At 41.9% G+C, this 19,599-nt stretch overlaps 2 protein-coding genes across 4 annotated transcripts in view; one reads left to right on the forward strand and one right to left on the reverse strand.

The window, feature by feature from the left end:
• The first annotated feature begins 398 nt into the window (after nucleotides 1-398).
• On the forward strand, nucleotides 399-16,824 carry METTL21C (methyltransferase 21C, AARS1 lysine). Its single transcript, XM_059721099.1, has 5 exons — nucleotides 399-935; nucleotides 6,533-6,693; nucleotides 9,502-9,644; nucleotides 15,754-15,871; nucleotides 16,138-16,824. Exons 2-5 carry the CDS (start codon nucleotides 6,543-6,545, stop codon nucleotides 16,530-16,532), a joined length of 807 nt encoding a protein of 268 aa, XP_059577082.1. The 5' UTR covers nucleotides 399-935; nucleotides 6,533-6,542; the 3' UTR covers nucleotides 16,533-16,824.
• Nucleotides 16,825-16,920: 96 nt separating this feature from the next.
• The window catches only part of TPP2 (tripeptidyl peptidase 2), an 88,044-nt gene continuing 85,365 nt past the window's right edge, over nucleotides 16,921-19,599 (reverse strand). For 2 of the 3 annotated variants that reach the window (XM_014600446.3, XM_006277226.4), the window contains one exon: nucleotides 16,921-17,835. In XM_014600446.3, the coding sequence (XP_014455932.1) occupies nucleotides 17,746-17,835 (90 nt within the window). In that variant the 3' untranslated portion in view covers nucleotides 16,921-17,745. The other variant, XM_014600448.3, reaches the window with a different exon arrangement.

Below are 19,599 nucleotides of genomic sequence, written 5' to 3' on the forward strand. Positions count from 1 at the left end.
ATACGTGTAGAAAACAAAATATTCTGTCAACTTCCCTTTAACAGGAATTTTCTACAAATTGGTGATTTAAAAAAAATTAATTTCCAATGAAGCAAAATTCAACTGTGCAGGGGGCAGCAAAACTAGGAAATACATATAGCTTTGAATTCGCAAAAGAAAAAAAGGTAATATTCTGGCTAATCTTAGAAGTTGCTTGTAACATGAACAGATGAAAGATTTTCAGCTGAAAAAGGATTCTCAGGTTTATGCTGTTCCTTTAAGAGAGGCTTCCATACCTCTCTCAGCATCTGCAGGCTGATTATAGATCCTATTGGAGGGCTAACGTTTTGTGTTAAGTCTGTAGTGCTGCTGGATCCCCTTACCTCTCATCTCACGGCTTCCAAAAACTCCAATAACTTCAGAGTGGACAGGGAGTATGCCCATGGCTTCCTCCGCCACAAGATCCTCTCTGAGGGGCATTATGGCCTGACCTTTCCCTGGAAGCAGGATCTTCAGTGCCACGTGAATTTCTCTCTTGGTTTGGTCTGCTGCCAATTGGCTGGGTAGGTTAGTGGTGTAGTAACTTTGACCATGTTAAGCTGTTTGTTTGGGTTAGGACTGCAGCTGATGATATTGAGACATAAAATAGTCTGAAACCTAAAAACCACAAGAAAGGCATCAGGAGAACTTGAAGAGATTCAGTTTCTAAAGCAGACACATTGTGAGAGCTTCAGAGACTGACAAGGATTTTTAGTTTGTTTAGCAAATGTGAAAAAGTTTAGCGTAACATAGCAAGTTCTTAGAGTGCTGCTTGGTAATGCTACCCGAAATAGCCTGCACTCCTACTGGCTGGTCTTTGTAAGTGGAGAATTAATCCTTCCAGGTGCACGTCTGTATAAAAATCTCTGGAGTGCAGGAGGATGACAGGAAACTTCACACTCACTCAGCTAAAGAAGGTAAATTATGCAGTTGTTCAACTAACAGTGGTTGCGATTTATTTGAATGCTTTTCTCAACTAACAACATAATGTTATATTTATCTAATGATTTTTTTAAATTTGGAATCGTCTGGATTGATTATTAACCAGAGGAATTAAATTTCCTCAACTTCTGACAAATGTATCATTGTTTCCTGGCTTGCTTTTCACTGCATGAATAATCATGGAATGTCATTTTTTCAGCATACATCTGCATCCCTCCCACCATGCTCTCAAGTACCAACTGGGTGGTTTTCTGAAAGCAAATCTTCCCAAGATTTATTTGAGACTAGGACTTCTCTTTCTCTGAACGCTATTCATTTTAATTTAATGAAAGACAATTTAGTGAAATTACATGGCCTTAAAAAAAAAATTCTTTTAAAAGGGATACATCAAGGGTTGACAACCCCTGGCACATGTGCCAGAGCATGTCATGCAAAGGCATTTTGCTAGGCATACGTGCCTCAGGGCGGATGGCAGGGAAGGGTCCGTGGCTGCGCTGCCACAAGAAGGATCAGGCCCCTCACAGCTCCCCTGCTGTCCACCTGGAGGAACACGTGCATCCGCTGCTAGCAACGAGCCAGGACAAGGCTCTACAGACCTCAGTGCAGCAGCTTGCAGCCCCTCTTGCCCTCTGCTGTGAGCATCCCGGGCTCCTTGGTGGGTGGTGGGGGCCTGTCCAGAGCCTGGGCTGGCTATGGCAGGCAGCTGGGAGGCTGCAAGCTGCTGAACTGAGGTCTGCGGAGCCCCGGCCCAGCTCGTTGCTGGCAACAGGTACACGTGCACCTCCAGGCAGATGGCCCAGAAGGGACCAGGGCTGTGCTGCCACAACAAAGATCAGGCCCCTTTCCTCTTCCCCACCCTGCCTGCCATGCCAACATCTTTCAAGTTGAGTCTGGGGTGTTTTTGGCACTTTGCCAAAACATTGTCGACCCCATTTTCAAGGAAGACTAAAACAATCAAATTGCCAATAGAGCAAATGAAAATGGGTTTTGCCTAATAATGCAAATCAAAGCATCTGTTGTTAAGCATCTCACATTAAAGTTCAGATAAAAAACAAAACCAAAAACCAGCAGTTGCATTTTACAGCTAAACACCACACAATGTAGTTTTGCTCACTGACTTACATTAACCACCTATTTTTTCCCCTACAGACCTAGATGAGCAGCTTGTTTCCCCCTCATTCAAGCAAACACTGCACTTTGAAAAGATTAAGGGACAGATTCTATTCCATCTGTTCGCCATTAAATTATATTAGGTGGCTAAGCACAATTCTGTTCCACCTTGTTCAAGTTCCTAAAAAAAATCCATATTTCATCTACATTTTTAATACATCACCCTTAGGATCAAGTCACAAAAAAGCAGGGAATAGGACAACCATTCACTTTGTATATTAGCAGTTTCTTTCAGGGATTTGAGCAGGAATTTGTACTTAGACAGCTAAGTCCACTTACACACCCAATATGTGGAACAGAATCTGGCCTTTGGTAACCAAACTATTACTTTAAAAATGTATTCTCCTCAAATATATCCCCTAATAACTACAGTATTTCAGTACTCTGTAATGATTTTGGCCCTAGTTGTGCAAATGTTTCCATAATAATGCGATGGAATAGGTGTGTGAAACGGTCTCACAGGCTAGAAACCTATCTCTGAATCAGGCCAGCAGCATTTGTCACTGCAGGCCACCATCCAGGTTAATGCAACTGCTGATTGCCCTCTCTTATCTGCCACTGATTTTCTGACTGCTGTTTGCAACAGGAAAAGGGGGGCATGTGGGGTACAAATAGTGGCAGTGTTAATCTCCCCCCTTGGTGCTGGTCACACTAAAAACAGCAGCTCCTTCAGCTGCAGAGAAGCCCTGCTGTCCAGAACTAAAGGTGGGTTGTCTGGCCCGTGAGAAGTTCGACCGGCCAGATTATCCATGCCTTGGGTTTGGCTTACCCCCTGGCTGCTGGCAGAGAATGTAGCCTGCCAGCTTGAGTTTAACATCCCTGTCATAAAGGGGGTCGTCTACCAACTAATAATGAGCTTGAAGCCTCAGGCACTGAAATATGATTTTATAAAAGTTTGGTAAAGTTACAAACGGTGTAGTTAAAAGCTTGCTTTGATCACCAGAGTTTAAGGTTTTTAATGGATAATTAGAAGGGCTCTTGTAAAAGGTTTTAAATACACAGAACATAAACGTTTAAGTAATGATTTTGCTTTTGGATCACTCTGTAGAAGATACTTGCATGCATATAGCTGATCCAAAAAAAACTGATGGAAGTTTTCTATTGGACAACTTTCATTTGATGCCATTGATGTGTTTTATAGATGCATGTCCATTTCACTGAAATTGGCCAGGAAATTAGCTTAATATTTTGGCAGCATATTACAGTTAAGAATATAAAAAGTTAAAATGGTGAAGTCAAACCATTTCAATAAGGTTGAAATCAAATACTAGCACTTCGCAAAAACAGAATTTCAAAATTATGAGAGACAAATTCCTTTTTAAATGCAGATGGGGAAAATGTACAAGGAAGCTGCATGCAATTAAACATGATCATTAGAACATTCAATGAATGTATTATGTATTTTGTGATTAATTATAGCTAAAAAGTCAAGTCTGCAGTCTCACAGTATAAACATGCAGTCTCACCTGAACATTTTAAAACACTGACTCACAATTAAATGACTATATTGAAGCCTATTTTGTTCTGTTCTCTTATGCCTTTTGTAAAATCCAACAAAAAGACAAGGAAAGTAAATGCAGAAGTGACAGCAAAAATGTGATTTTATATGCAAAAAAAGTTTGAAAATTCAGTTATGCCTTCACAGTAATTGCAATTGATGTATATGGCACATACAGTATAAACAGTAACACAAGATGCTACACATTTGCAATTGAGCTTTACTACTGGTAATTCCTGCAACTAGGAATTACTTTCGTCTTGTGTTTATAATCTTTGCCACAATTTTGAAATAGTGGCATTAAGTGGAGGCTACTAAAATACTTACAGCTCTCCAAATTATAAAAATCGAGTCCTGTGTTTCATTTGTAACTGAAGAAAAATAACCAAACCCATTTTTGGGTTCAGAACATACTGAAAGTCATTAGGACTTACAGAGATAGATTTGGTTGTTTGTGGTTATTAAGACTTTGTAGGACGGTTCAGAATCAAAAGATTCAATTGATTTTATCGTGTTACATGTATTATTGTAGTGCCTAGAAGCCTTTGTTATGGAGCAGGTAGGTTCCCATTGTGCAAGGGCCTGTACCAAGACAATAAAAAAAAAACATTATAAACTCTTTTGGAGTGGGAAGTAATCTAAGATGAGAAAACAGATGAAGATAGACAGATAGGGGGGCCCAAGGAAACAGCATTGGTCTGCATAATGGGCATTGGCTCTGTCACACCAGCAGCCTCTCGTCATACTAGGATGCCTACAAAATGCTTAAGGGTTTTAAAAAGGGAGATGAAGAACAATTAAGTGTCTATGGATCTGTAGAGAGCTCATCTCAAGCACAAGAAGGTGGCATGGGAGAAAGCATGAAAGTGCTTATTTTACAAGTTAACAAGCGGCTGACAGTCTGTCATCAGGGGCTGACTGGCACCGGCAGTTTCTCTCTCCATGGTGAATGTGTTGATAGGTAAGAAGGAACAGGTCTTAGCACCTTGACCATAAAACAGCTGGGTATTCAAATTTTGACATCTTACAGTAAATACCTTGCTACATCATCCAAGTATTTGAGAGCAGATGAGACAGGTAGATGATTACCAAAACTGGTTTCTTAAGTACTATATGATTTTTATTGGTTCACATAGTCAAATGGGACTTTTGGCCTGTTGCAGCAAGAATATATTTAGATAATGAAATGAATGCAATAAAGGTAACTTAATAGCAATGCTGCCAAGTTTTACAGCATGTGGAGTCCAGTTCTGGGCACCGCACTTCAGGAAGGATGTGGAGAAGCTTGAGAGAGTCCAAAGGAGGGCCATGTGCATGATTAAAGGTCTGGAGAGCAGGTCATACGAGGAGAGGCTGAACAGTCCCAAGTCTTTCAGCCTGGAGAAGAGAAGATTTAGAGGGGACTTGGTGGTAGCCTATAAGTACATTAGGGCCTGGGGGAGCATCTGCTCACCAAGGCACCCCAGGGGAAGGCAAGAACCAATAGTCACAAACTGCTTGAAGATTGCTTCAGTTTGGACATAAGGTGAAACTTTTTTACGAGTTGAGTGCCTATGGTCTGGAACAGACCCCCACCAGAGGTGGTACAATCACTTACCCTTAAGATCTTTAAAAAAAATGCCTTGACATGCACCCTGCTGGGGTCATCTGACCCCAGCAGTCTTTCCTGCCCAAGTGCAGGAGGGCTGGGCCCAGTGATCTCGTGGGGTCCCTTCCAGCCCCTAACATCTATGAAACAGCTATAAATGGAAGTGCATAATTATATTAAATACATTTATTTCCATATACTGATAGATGTTCTACCAGATTTGCTTAGTTTCTGTGCTCTGAAGTGCCTTCTCTTACTACCATAATTTCCATTACGTTAAATAGTTCAGAGTCAAAATTCACATAGGAGGGCAGTGAATGTTTATGCTCCCAATCACCACCTTAGTGATCAGCATACACCCAAACATGGTTGTCTGTGTAACTACAAATGCAATACCCAGAATATGGGAGTTATTCTTCTAACCAGGATGCTGGACCTACAAGTAGTGTTCACCAATTTATGCTTACGAGAAATGAAAATTGCACTCCTCCCTCCCTCCCTACCTTTGCACAATGTAAGGGCTAGCACTCTTTCATAGTCCCTTTAACACTCATCTAGGGAAAGACGCTACCCAGACTCACTTACGCATAAGATGCAATTACTCTTATTTCAGGAGGGATGAATGCAAAGACTATTTCTTTTATTATTCCCATTCTGGATGGGCAGAAAGCAATTTTTTGAAAACTTTTACACTTGTCTGATATATTTTTCTAAAATAGGGACCAGCAGTAGTCTGTTTTTTCTCACTATTGAGAGGCAGGATACTCAGACACAGGATGCTATGAATGTGCATGTATGCATAGAGGCACACAAGGGAGAGGGATTCTAATCAGCAGTAATACAATCATAGTGAATTTGCAATCCTCTCGTTTCTCACTAAGTAGTGCAAGGCCAGACCCAGTTAACAGCTGGATGAGGAACTTCTGAGGAAACCTTCGATAAACTATTCCAAATCACTATAAAAGTATTGCCAAAATGTACCACGTGGGATGTGTGCTGTTGCCCAAGGGTTTAAACAGAAGCCATGCCTCTGCCCTTTGGGTAAGAACTTTTACAGTTTTTCACAGGAAAAAGATGTTAGTGCATCTCTTGGTTTATTGTATTCAGCTGCCTCAGTTCTTTCTGTAGCACACTGGAAGAGATTCAATCTGTTGGATTTCAGGTTTTAATTCAGGTGTTGGCCAATAACCAAGAGCCACACAGATAATCTGAAGGGTACTTGGTGAAAGAAGGTGAAGAAGCAGCAGTAGGACTAATGGTAGCCATGGAGAGGTCTGTATCTTTCAGAACTTCTGTCATTTTTTTTCCCTTTCCAGGATTCCTGCCATGATTTCTACACCACACCTGCCACACCACCTCAATGAAAGGCAAAGAATGGAGTGCCAAAGGGAGAAGGAGCTCTGTGAAAACCAGTGTGAACCTGAACACTGCTCAAACTGCTCTGATTGTTTGACAACAGCATCAGAATCCAACTCAGGTTGCTACTTACATATAAACACACACACACACACACACACATACACACAATGCTATGTTAACAACATGCAGAACACTGAATTATCCCAGATACACGAATGCAAAAAGCAACTCCAATATTCCGCTTATACTTTTTTGTATTATGCTCATTTGACATTTTTCTTACAAAACCAGATTTACAGAAAAACTCAGAGTGCTCATTTGAGGCATTTTCAAAAGACCTCTGCTGTTAGTTGGACACAGGGGAGTAGGTCTACACTACAGTCAATCAGAGATGGGCATACCTGAGTGAATATCAGCTTGGCTAGCTCAGGTATCAACAGCAGGATAGCTGCAGCAGCACAAATTTCTGTCCAGGCTATCTGCCCAAGTAAACACCATGGCACTCACCCAGACTTGTACAGCATGTACATAAGTCCCTGCTGCTACAGTTAAACTATGGCTTGTCCCCAAGTTAATTAAATCAAAGCTCAGTTATACCCACAGATGCTGCAGTCATATCTCTGATGACAGAGTAGTCATCACCCTGAACGAAGAGGCTGTATTTTCCACTTTGAACAATGAGAGTGGTCAGGTCTGAGCACCTTTGGAAATCTGACCTACAGCCTAGCACCAGATTGCTCTTTATCCTTTATTCCCACTTCAAAATCTAGATCTGAAGTTCAAACGTCAACATATGACCTGGTGGATGGAAAGCAGGAGCATGTATTTTTCCCTGTTTTATAGTAGTGTTAAATGAAAAACCCTATTGTATGAAAGTCCGGCCAAAATACACAATAAGAGCGCCAAACTCTGGTCAAGACAGTTGCCTTGGATAGAAAGGAACATCCTGCTCTCATGTTTTCTATTTTTAACAAGACTAACACAGGTTTAAGTTTCAGACCTTGCTCTTGCTGTCCTTTGCCATTATCAGAGATAAAGAATATCATGTTTAATACTTGGGAAAGGATACCATATAACAGGGTAATCCATCTGCCATCTACAGCTATTCTGATTTGGCCCAATTTGGTGGCCAAATCTACGAATCCGAATCGAATCAGAGGACCCTTTAATCTCTCCAAATCGAATCAGAACCTTCTGAATCGATTTGGAGAGATTCAGAGATTTGGATCTAGAGACAGCTTTAAAAGTTTTTTCTACATACCTTGAGGTAGCAGGCACAGCTCTGAGGTCGCTGCGATGCTGGGGTGCATGGAGTGTCCCACAGAAGCATGGGTGATTCCCCAGTGCACTCGGCAGCATACCTGGAAGTGGACCAGAAGCACTTCTGGTCCACCTCTGGGTCCGCTAGAGAGCATGCCTCCCCCCACCCCTCCCAGGTCAGTGACTGGTGCCTCCTGGGCCTGGGGAGGGGGCATCTGGGGTTCCCCTGCAGCTGACTGCCGAGCCAGGGGGGGGGTGGGGGGGGCCGGAAATGGACCAGAAGTACTTCCAGTCCACTTCTGGGTTTGCCGAACATGTGGAGAGTCCCCACCAACTCCTGTGGGATGCTCCATGTGCCCCAGCATTGCAGCAATCATGAGCCGTGCCTGGTACCTCCAGATCTGAAGCTGTCTCTATCTCTGAATCAGCATCGAATCTTCAGATCTGGATTCGGCCAAATTGAATCAGGGACAGTGATCCAAATCAATGAATTGAATCACTGTCCCTGAATTGGGCTGAATCTGAATTGAATTAAATAAGCAACCCAGAAGTCTTGAGGATTTGCAACCCATGTCCTAGGGTGCCAAAGTCTTCATAAGGCAATCAATTGTTGTCAAAAGCGAAGCTCAAATTCCCCACCAAGCAAATTGTCACTCCATGACTGGTGGGAAAGTAGGAGATTCCACACTGCCCATGACTACCCATACACTAGGGACTACCCTTTTTACAAATGCTCAGGTAGGGGGAGGGAGGGCTGCTTTAATTAGAGCAGCTCCGAGAGCCACTCAAATTAAAGCACCTGGAGTATCTCATATATCAGTGTCCCTGCACTTCAAAATGGCAGTCGGGTGCTTTAGCTAAAGTTCATTGAACAAGCTTTAGTTAAAGCATCCCTGCCACCATTTTGAAGTGTACGGATGCTGATACATGAGACGCGGAGGCTGGCTGGAGCGTGGTAATTACCATGTTCCAGCAGACTGGATTAAATGAGCCTGGCAAAAAGTTCTATAACCAGAGCATGTCAAACAGCCTCCTGGCTTGTGTACAGGCACCCAAAGTCTGGCAACCCAAATTACAGTGGAGTCGCATCTTACACAGGGGTTAGGTTCTAAAGTCAGCGTGTAAGGCAAAAAATCGCGTAGTCAAAATTACCATCCCAGTGGTGACTGCCTCTGTCTCCAAAACCTCCCGCTGCTGCCACGGAGCTGTGCTTAGAGCTGTGTGGCCGGTGGCAGCGACGCAGCGTGGAGTGGTGGCGGGGATGGCTGCGTGCCGCCTGGCCACCACCACGTCTGGCGGCCAGCCACACAGCTCCGGGCACGGCTCCGTGGTGACAGCGGAAGGTTTTGGAGGCAGTGGCCATCATGGCCATAATGGGCCTCCAGGTAAGCAGCTGCGCCGCGTGCAAACTCAAGCCCCCGCCTCCCCTCCTTCCCTGCGGATAGTTGAATTTGTGTAAGTTAAATGCACGTATGATGCGACTCCACTGTAACTGTGAACTGTGGGTTGCTGTTATTCAGCTCCCTCCTGAGACCAAGAACACAAGCATTTTTCCCAGCCAGCCTGCATATCCTGTGACTGCTGGCAAATTTCCTTTCACCATCACAATGTGTATGTATGCACTTCTGAGCACCAGCTAACACTAATTTGATCTTTTCTCCCACAGATTCGCCAATAACCCTTAAAATACTTCAGAAGTGGGCTCCTACACTATCCCCCTATTTCGATAAAGAGCATTACTGTTACGTAGGCCAGCAGATCACTATTCAAGAATCAATAGACTACTTTGGAGCTATAGTTTGGCCTGGTGTAAGTTTTTACTTTTCTACTATTATAAAGTGGCCAGGTAGTTAAACTCGCTGTAAAACAAAATGCAAGCCATTGTGATGCCAGGAGTGAAGTAGTGTGACAATGTTTTGATTCATGTCACTATTGAGGATTTCATCCCAAGGCAGAATGGTAGCAGCAAGAAGTGTTTTGGCAAGGAGCGCTGAATGGTGCCTCACCCACTTGGCATTTTGTGCCAGGAATGACAAATGAACAAACTGTAAATCCTTTTTAAATCTCTACCCCTCTCCCTGTAGAGACTGCAGAGAATAACTGCTGCCATTGGTTGACTACAGACATTTCTAGGTGCAGATCCTTAAACAAAGAAAAAAAAACCAGCTTGTAAGTAGCATTCAGTCCTCTCTTGTCTTCAGGAAGTTACTCACTGTGGAGAAATAAGCAATCAGCAAAACAAAGGAGACTAGAGAAATAAAAACATTTTGTAAAATCTAGACATAAAGCATTCATATTTCAAAGAAACCTTAAAAAAAAAAAAAGAACAGAATATAGCAACTTCACCTCAAACTGATTTACGGATCTTGCCTCTAGCTGTGGCCCTATCGCTTCTCTCCCCTCACCCCAATAATAGCAGCAGGATGATACAGGTGCTCCCAAGTTACTATTTCAAATTGTACTGTCTGTGATCCCTGCCTGCAGTGTTTCATCCACCACATTAGGATGTGACTCAGAGAATTTAGCTCCTTTACAATTTTACTGGAAGACAGTGAACTGCTGAAAAAAATAACTTTCTACCCTGCTCAGTTCATTTCATAGAAAATCTCCAGGGTTTATTCTATGGCATATTTCCTCATAGGTACTGCATTTAGGATTGGAAAAGTCTGCCAGATTCTTAGGACATTGTGAACAGTTTCTCATATACGAAGGTAGTGGCACCTGTACTTTGTCATAGTAAATTTCAGGAGTTTCTGCAAGAAAGACAGCTCTAACTTTTGCTACAGCTACTGCAAGTTGCACTAGTCATGAAGCAAGCACTTACTAAGTTAAGTAAGGGATAAAAGCTTACAGAGGCACAGTGGGAATATAAAATTCAAGCTCAGCTATCTAGGACACCTCTAGGAATCTGCCAAAATGGAAGTAAGATGCAAGGAAGGAGTTAGTGCACATGTGAACTGTATATGAATTTGACTCTTCTGTGTTGATCCTTCAAAGGCATCTTGAGGAAAAAGCAATCTTCGTGGGATACTAGGGCTGGCTCAGTGATCTAACCATACGTTAACAGATATTTTCTTCTGGATCATAGCACATGCCCTAAAGATAAATAATTTAGAACTATAAAAGCATCAAAATGAAGCCTTAGGAAAAAGAAAACTTTTATTGGTTAGGATTTTCCATTGACCACAGCCACCCTCTCTTCTGGGACCTGGATACACAATAGTGAGTAGATTCAAATCAATAGATCTAGCCAAAAAACAAAATTCCTTAGTCTTTAATGGAGTTATGAGAACTTACAATTACCTTTTTGTCTGTTCCTTTTTTAGAACTGTTCCCATTATTACAAATGAGGGCAGAAATGCAGTTTGACTACAGTAGAGAGGAAACTCTAACAAACAACATAGTCATCCATTTCAGTTTGAAAGCAGGAAAACTAGTGATCATAGAATCAGAGAAAATTAGGGTTCGAAAGGACCTCAGGTCATCTCGTCCAGTGGTTCTCAGCCTTTTTTGTACCAGGATCCATTTGTAAACATCAATAGCCAGTCCCAAGCCAGTACCCCTCACTCCTGGCCTGCTGCCCCTCACCCCCAGCCCCCCAGTGTGTAGGGCACAGGGGCCTCAAGCAGGCCCTCGCAGGCTGGAACTCTGCCAGCCGGCAAGGAAAAAGCCATCATTTACCATGTTTTTCTCTTTCAAAGGAGAAAACTTTCTGAAGTTTGTTGATATATTTTGAAAGTTTGCTTGCGACCCTTTCATATATTCTTGCAACCCACTTTCAGGTCGCAACCCATGGGTTGACAAACGCTGCCAATTCTAGTCCAACTGCTTGCTTAAGGCAGGACAATCCCCAAACTAGATCATCACAGCCAGCGCTTTGTTTAGGTGGGTCTTAAAAGCCTCCAAGGATGGAGTCTACCACCTCTTTGGGTAACCTGTTCTAGTAGTTTACTACCCTCCTATTGAGAACGTTTTTCCCAGCATCTAATCTAAACTTCCCTTGCTGCAACTTGAGACAATTGCTCTGTGTGTTCTGTTGTCTGCCACTACTGAGAACAGTCCTCTTTGAAACCACCCTTCAAGTAGCTGAAGACTGCCATTAAATCCCCCCCTTTTTTCCAGACTAAATAAGCCCAGTTCCCTCAGCACCTCCCCAGAAAGCATGTGCTCCAACCCTCTAACCATTTTTGTTGCCCCCTGCTGGACTCTTCCAATTTGTCCACATCTTTTCTGTAGTGGGGTGCTCAATTGGACACAGTATTCCAGATGTGACCTCACCTGTGCCGAATAGAGGGGAACAATCACTTTCCTTGATCTGCTGGCAACTTCTACTAATGCTGCCCCACGTGCCATTAGCTTTCTCTGCAACATGGACACACTGTTGGCTCATATTCAGCTCGCTGTCTCCTGTAATCCTGAAGTCATTTTGTGCAGAGCTGCTGCTTAGCCAGTTAGTCCCCAGTCTGTACCAGTGCATGGGATTGTTCCATCTTAAGTGCAGGACTTTACACTTATACTTATTGAACCTCATGCGATTTCTTTTGGTCCAATCCTCCAATTTATCAGTGTTTCTGAATCCTAGCCCTACCCTCCAGCATATCTATTACTCCTACCAGCTTGGCGTCATCCACAAACTTGCTGAGGGTGCACACTATGCCATCTTCCAGGTCATTGATGAAAACATTGAACAAAACTTGATACCAGCTGCCAACTAGACATCAAATCACTGACTACCACCTTCTGAGCCCAATGATCCAGTCAGCTTTTTATCCACTTCAATCAATTCATCTAACCCATATTTCCTTAGCTTGCTTGTGAGAATGTTGTGGGAGACCATATCAAAAGCCTTGCTATAGTCAAGGTGTATCATGTTCACTGTTCTCCTGATATCCGCAGAGCCTGTCATATCATAGAAAGCAATAAGGTTGGTCAAGCATGATTTGTCCTTAGTGAATCCACTTTGACTGTTTCTAATCACCGTTTTCTCCTCCAAGTGCTTAGAAATGGATTCCTTGAGGACCAGCTCCATAATTTTTTCCAGGGACTGAGGCGAGGTTAACCGGTCTTAGTTCCCTGGATCCTCCTTCTTCCCTTTCTTAAAGATGGGCACTGTATCCAGGACCTCTCCTGATTGCCATGAGCTTTCAAAGATGATAGCCAATAGCTTTGCAATCACACTAGCCAAGTCCTTCAGCACCCTCACATGCATCCTGTCCATTCCCATGGACTTGTACACATCTAGTTTTTCTAAATAGTCCCTAACCTGTTCCTTTTGCCACTGTTGGCTGCTCACCTACCTCCTCCCCAAATTGTGCTGCCAGGTGCAGTAGTCTGAACGCTGACCTTGCCCGTCAAGGTTGAGGTGAAAAAGGCACTAAGTACTTCAGCCTTTTCTGTTACTAGGTTGCTGCCCCCATTTAATAAAGGACCCACACTCTCCCTGATCCTCTTGTTGCTGATGTACTTGTAGAAACGCTTCTTGTTACCCTTTACGTCCCTTGTTATCTTCAACTTCAGTTGTGCTTTGGTTTTCCTGACTTCCTGCATGCCCGAGCAATACTCTTATAGTCCTCCCTAGTTGTTTGCCCAAATTTCCACCCCTTATAAGCTTCTTTTTTGTGATTTAGCTTACTGAAGAGATCCCTGATAAACTAAGCTGGTCTTCTGCTATACTTACTAGTCTTCCTGAACATTGGGATATGCCTCAATAAGATTCCTGTGCCCTCAATAAGGTTTTTTTTAAAGTATAGCTAACACTCCTGGACTCCTCTCAGACTGGCCTCCCAGGGGATCCTGCCCACAAGTTCCCTAAGGGAACTGAAGTCTGTGGTGCGAGGTGGGGTGATGGATGGCAGTGGCGGCTGCCACGTGCGAGCTCCCCCCTGCCCTCCCTGTGTCTGGCTGGCCAGGTGGCACCTATGCAGGCCGCAGAGGGGCACCGCTGCCCTTGCTTCCCTCCCTCCAGCCCTGCTCCTGGGAGGCGGTGGCAGTGTGGGGTGGTGGGTGGCAGTTCTGTCCCCACCCATTCCCACATACCCTCTAGGACCTTTGCAAGTACCCCTAGGGGTATGCATACGCCTGGTTGACAACTCCTGCACTACCCCATGCCCCACTAATTCCTCCCTTGATGGGACTATAGGAAAATTTGCTATGAAAAGAACACTCTTTTGAGGGTATTATCTGCTAATAGACAACTTGGATATACTTCAGTTATTGGAGACTGGGGATGTGATTATTTTTGGGTCTGTATTTTCATTGTTTTCTGTGTGAGAGAAAGGTGGTGTTACTTGCCCTCATTTGCTAAATACAAAGTGGCTGTCTTATAGGGACTTGATCTTGCTCATTTGATTCTGGGTACCAACTCCTAGGCAATCTTTCCTATCTGAACAGGATAGTGATCTCTGAAGTTAAATAAAGAAATTTAAATTTAGCAATTTAAATTAAGAAGTTAATGGAAAATCATCTTTAGATTTCTCTTCAGAACTGAAAGTATGGGAAGAGATGTATAGATTTAGTATTTTTAAAGACTGTACTTGCAGAAGCCTTGCTTGGCCCTTGGCTTCTCTTACTCTTAGATTTTAAAAAGTACAGTACAACCTCATCATAACAATTCTCCATAAGACTGGGAAAATGGTGCATTAAAAAGAGGATGTTCACTGTAGTATTAGTCAATTTGCTGCATCAATTATATAAAAACGTTTCTGCCACTTGGATTGCTGTTGACATATGGGTTTATAATAAGCAGAGCTCATCAATAATGATAGTACTGGACTTTGGAAAGCAGCCTTCATGGAGAGGGGGGAGGTTCAGAACTGATGGAGAAATGATAAACATTTCAAACTCATTTACACAATTTACAGTGAAGATGGACACGAATTGGCATTCTCTTCAGGAATCTGATCTGTCTAGTAATCATGACAGATCACAGGAAGTGTCAGGTTTCATCTCAAAACAGTATAAAAAAAAAAAGAAAAGTATGGGCCTTCAACCTCATGAACTGAACCTTGTTGGATCTCATAATAAATCAGATATCCATATGTGGATGAGAACTCCCAAGACAATCTAGATGATGCGCGCACACACACACACACACACACACACACACACACACACACACACACACACACACACACACACACACACACAGAGTGCAGGGGATAATCCTAGTTAGAGATTTAACATGGGCCCAGATAGATGGTCTAAAAGGTACTGTTTGGTCTTGCAGATCTAGATTTTAGCATCTCCTGAGATTGCTAAGAAAGCAATTCTTGAATACTGTACTGAAAAGGTGTCATAGGTTACTGCCCTTCCTCCTGTACCGCAGCACAAATTATCTAACTAGGTTCACCCTCTCTGACTGATGACGGTCAAGTTTAGATCAGAATCTCTACAGAGGAGTCAGTTTCATAATGTTCCTCTGCAGCACATTAGATTGCCGATTTATTAGAATTTTTCTTAAATCTTTTTTTGCAACTCAAAAGCCTTGTTTTACCTTCAAAACAAAAAACAATTTATCTTTACAATGTTGCTTTTGTACTTAGAAAGTAAACTCTCCTTGCCCAGACTGATTGCGTTCAGTTCTAAAGTTAATTAGAAGTTAAATGAAGGCAAAAAAGACCTGTATATTTTAAAGGGAAACAGCTTTCCTTTTGGTGGAGGTTAAGTTTTTTTGGTTTTTTTTTTTTGGGTGGGGGCGGTGGGGGAGACAGGTTTGCTTCTTCATTTGTCTAATTCTAATCTTGTTTCAAAAACAGATCTCTTCTTCCTTTTTTCTTGGTCTGATTTTCTGATATTGAACTGAGTTATGTTTTACAGCAGATCAGTTGAAAAACTTAACAAAAATATTTTTAATTGTTTAATGAACTACTGTGCAGTTATTAACCAATTAATGTATTTTATGGGTGTTAACTATCCTTAGGCATTGGCTTTATCTCAATACCTGGAATCACATCAACACGAGATCAACCTCAGAGACAAAAAAGTTCTTGAAATTGGTGCTGGAACAGGCCTGGTTTCCATTGTGGCCAGTATACTAGGTTAGTAAATTCTGATCAGTTCAATATATTTCCCGCGTGAGTTGGTGGTTAAGTCAGTTCTATGATGCTGTGGTTTAACCACTGTCACTGCAAATACTTTTAAGGAAAGTCCTTTAAGGAGTATGTCCCCCACTGTGGGGACTGTGGGGGAGGTTGTCAGCTGAGTGACTGATGGCCAATCAATGTAAATTAAGGGAAGGTTATAGGGGGTTAAAAGAATACGTACACAAGCACATGTGCACTGAAGATTTTCATGTTCTCTTTAGGAGCCTATGTTACAGCTACTGATTTGCCTGAAGTTCTTGAAAATCTCAATTTTAATATTTCAAAAAATACACAAAACTTGAACGTACACAAGCCTGAAGTGAGAAAACTGGTGTGGGGAGAAGACCTCAATGAAGATTTTCCTAGATCAACTTACCATTATGATTTGATTTTGGCAAGTGATGTTGTTTATCACCACGCAGCTCTGGAGCCACTGCTTACAACAATGGTATATTTTTGTCAGCCAGGGACCGTGTTATTATGGGCAAACAAATTCAGATTCAGAGCTGATTATGAATTTTTGGAAAAGGTTAGCGATATTTTCAATGTAAAACTACTAGCAGAATTTCCAGAATCAACCATCAAGCTGTTTAAAGTTACAGCAAGAGAGAATTAGAGAGGAAACAATGAAGGGAATAACAGCATTGATTCAACAGTAGCACTTCAAGGTTTAGAACAGTCTTAGCTGTGTATTAATACTTAAACCCATAGTTCTGTATTTTGCATTGCAATATATATGAAAAAAAGTCAGGTTGTATAACAAAAGTGTCAGAATAGAACTCAACATCTGATTTATCTCATAAATGTATATGCATCATCTACTCAAACAGATTAACTTCACTTTAGCAGTGGTTAGTAACACACCGCAATCAGAAATTTATTCTAAAACTTTGTATGAACTATTAGATATAGCTACATTTTTTAATGTTTGCATATTTCTATATTGTTTTCAAAGCTGTTCTCTCACAAGTTTCATTTATGTACTCTTGGAGAAACCAAGACAATTTTCAGCGTTGTCATTTATTTTTATTAATTATAAAAATTCCTTTAAAGCATCAGAGTGCACATGGTGTTTTTTGATCTTCAACTCTGCACATTTATTCTGCTGTGTTTTACATTTGTAACATTATTAAACATATATGTATAGCTTTACAATACCTGATTAAGATTTAACTGTCTGGCACTTTTATACAATTATCAGTCCATCCAGATATTCAACTTCATACGGATTTTTGAAAGTTTGCCTGAAATTACTCCAAGATGAAGATTTACAAGAGCACCTCTGCATCAGCAATTCTGAGATAAACATTGTGACAGTTTGAAAGGTTTTTTTAAAAAAAAAATCAAATGTAAACTTTTATAAACAATACCAGTTAATGATGTTTTGTTATTTTTATCTAATAAATAAAAATTTAGCTACTCTTGATGTAGCTTTAAGGCCTTCATAAAATGAAAATGAAATTAAGATTAAACATGTTAAAACCCTGTCCACTGTAAAAAATACAGAACTTTTACAGGTTTGCAGTTAAAATTAACTGTTAAGAATTTAACATGCATGCAAAAAAGCCTTTTCCAATCATTTTCCAAATCCTTGGTGCTGGCACTTCTAGTACATCCATTGCCAGCAATAGGATGCACGCAAAGGAAACTCCCTGATGTCAGAAGTCTGGTTAACAGGTATTAAGCCACACCAGGGTGCCTTTACTGACAGACACACAATTTAATAATCAGCATTCAGTAATGAATGAAAACATGCGTTCTAATAACAAACTCATCTTTCTATATTTGTCGATATAAAATCATTTCTTATGTTTACAACAATTAGTATTTCAGAACACACAATAATCAGGTGGATACATGACAGGAAGCCAGTTTTCAGTAAAAGATACACAATGGGTCCATCCAAGTAGCTTCATTAGCTAAAAAAAAAAAAAAAAAAAAAAAAAGCAGCAGAAAAATTAGGATTCTTTCCTCACTTTGTCATTTATTCCCATTTCATTTTTTTCTAATTCAACTCTTTAAACTAGAAAATGGACCAACGGTAACATATTGTCAAAGGGAACCACTATCAGAAGTGCAAAACTTTTACATGAAGTTTCAGAATCACTGAAAGGGTTGTTGGTTGTAGCCACGCTGGTCTAAGGACAGACAGAATCACTGAAATATATAATACAGAATGCTTGTAAAGTCTGTTTTACATTTGGGGCACAAAACAATACCAGGTTTACTGCTGTCCAAATGAACTCTGGGTTTAATTTCCCGTTTACAGGAATAGAAATAGAATTGGTATAACTACCAAGGACTCCAAAGTTTCTTAAGCATATATTTTCTAAGGCCAGTGAGACGTTAAAATAATGGCATGATGGATCTGATCCCTGATCCCAACCATTATGCACTCTGCCAAGCCACACATGCATGGCACGATACATGACTGTTGAGACTGGGGACTGATCTCAATTGCACCATTATCTGAAAGGGAACCTTGAAACTCAGTTGGGAGTTAGGAAGGTTCCCACCCAGGTGAGCCTAGGGTACTCCCTCCTCCCTAGGGAGTTTGTTCCCCTCCCCACTACCAAGGCCAGTTGCCCAACTGGGCACAGGCAAGCCTGGCTGTTTGGCTGTCTGACCCTGGAAAGCAAGGCACATTCAGATGCCAGGTTGCAGTGAACCCCATGGCTCACCCCAACCCAGCACAGTGCTCACCTTGCCCTGCAGCTCCTGAGAGACGCACAGCAGAACACAGGAGTTGTGGGGCAAGGCATGCACCACACTAAATTGCAGGGAGCCCTGCGGCTTGCTACAACTCAGAACCCTTGCCCAGCTGATGTTCAGCAAGCTGAAAACAGTGGTGCAGACCCGTGCAGGGATGAACCATAGGGCTATCAGGCTGCTAACATGAGGGAGCCCATCAGCTGATGGGCTCCCAGGGCCAGAGGGCCTACCTGCCCTGGGTACAATTTAAGGAACAATGGAAAGCAGCCACAAAAATGTTCCACATATTTGTGGAACATTTGTGGCTGATTTCTTTTGTCATGCTAATAATTCCCTGGATGTGTGTATTTATGGCATGATTAACAGGGCCCAAGTGTAATATCAAGGCCATAAGTTTTTCAATGTTAATTATACTGAGTTCACATGCAGATTTAAAGAATCGTTTTTTAAATTTACATGTGAGCTTGCTGTGTTTCTGAATAGCAGTTTATTACAAGCTAATCTACAGATAGCGGGAAATGGCACAAATTGCTTAAAACAGGAATGCTCAGCCCCTAGCCTTTAGGTCAGATTTGTCCAATGGTATTCCCCATAGGTCTGAAAATTGGGGGGCAGTGCTCCACTGCTGTCAAATTTCTAGGCCTGTGGGGAGCCTGATAGGCCACACAGCGTAGCTCACAGCATGCTGCACTTGGCATGCAGTGGGGTGCAGGGCCCAATCCAGTCCACAGATGAGCCCTGCATCTCTCATGTGGCTCATCTGGTTGAGCACCACAGACTTTAAACATGAATCCCATTTCTTAAAATTGAGAGAAAAATATTGTATGTACTAGCCATAACTAGGCGCAGAAATACTTATTTAGGCAGCTAAATTCAAAGCTGCCTGACTTCTTAAGACAGTGAACACCTGTAACTTGTAATGTGTAACACTAACAATTTCTGCCTCTAAGGTCACTGGCAGACATTCAGGT

The sequence above is a fragment of the Alligator mississippiensis genome, chromosome 1 (genome assembly GCF_030867095.1).
Source record: "Alligator mississippiensis isolate rAllMis1 chromosome 1, rAllMis1, whole genome shotgun sequence".
NCBI lineage: Eukaryota > Metazoa > Chordata > Crocodylia > Alligatoridae > Alligator > Alligator mississippiensis.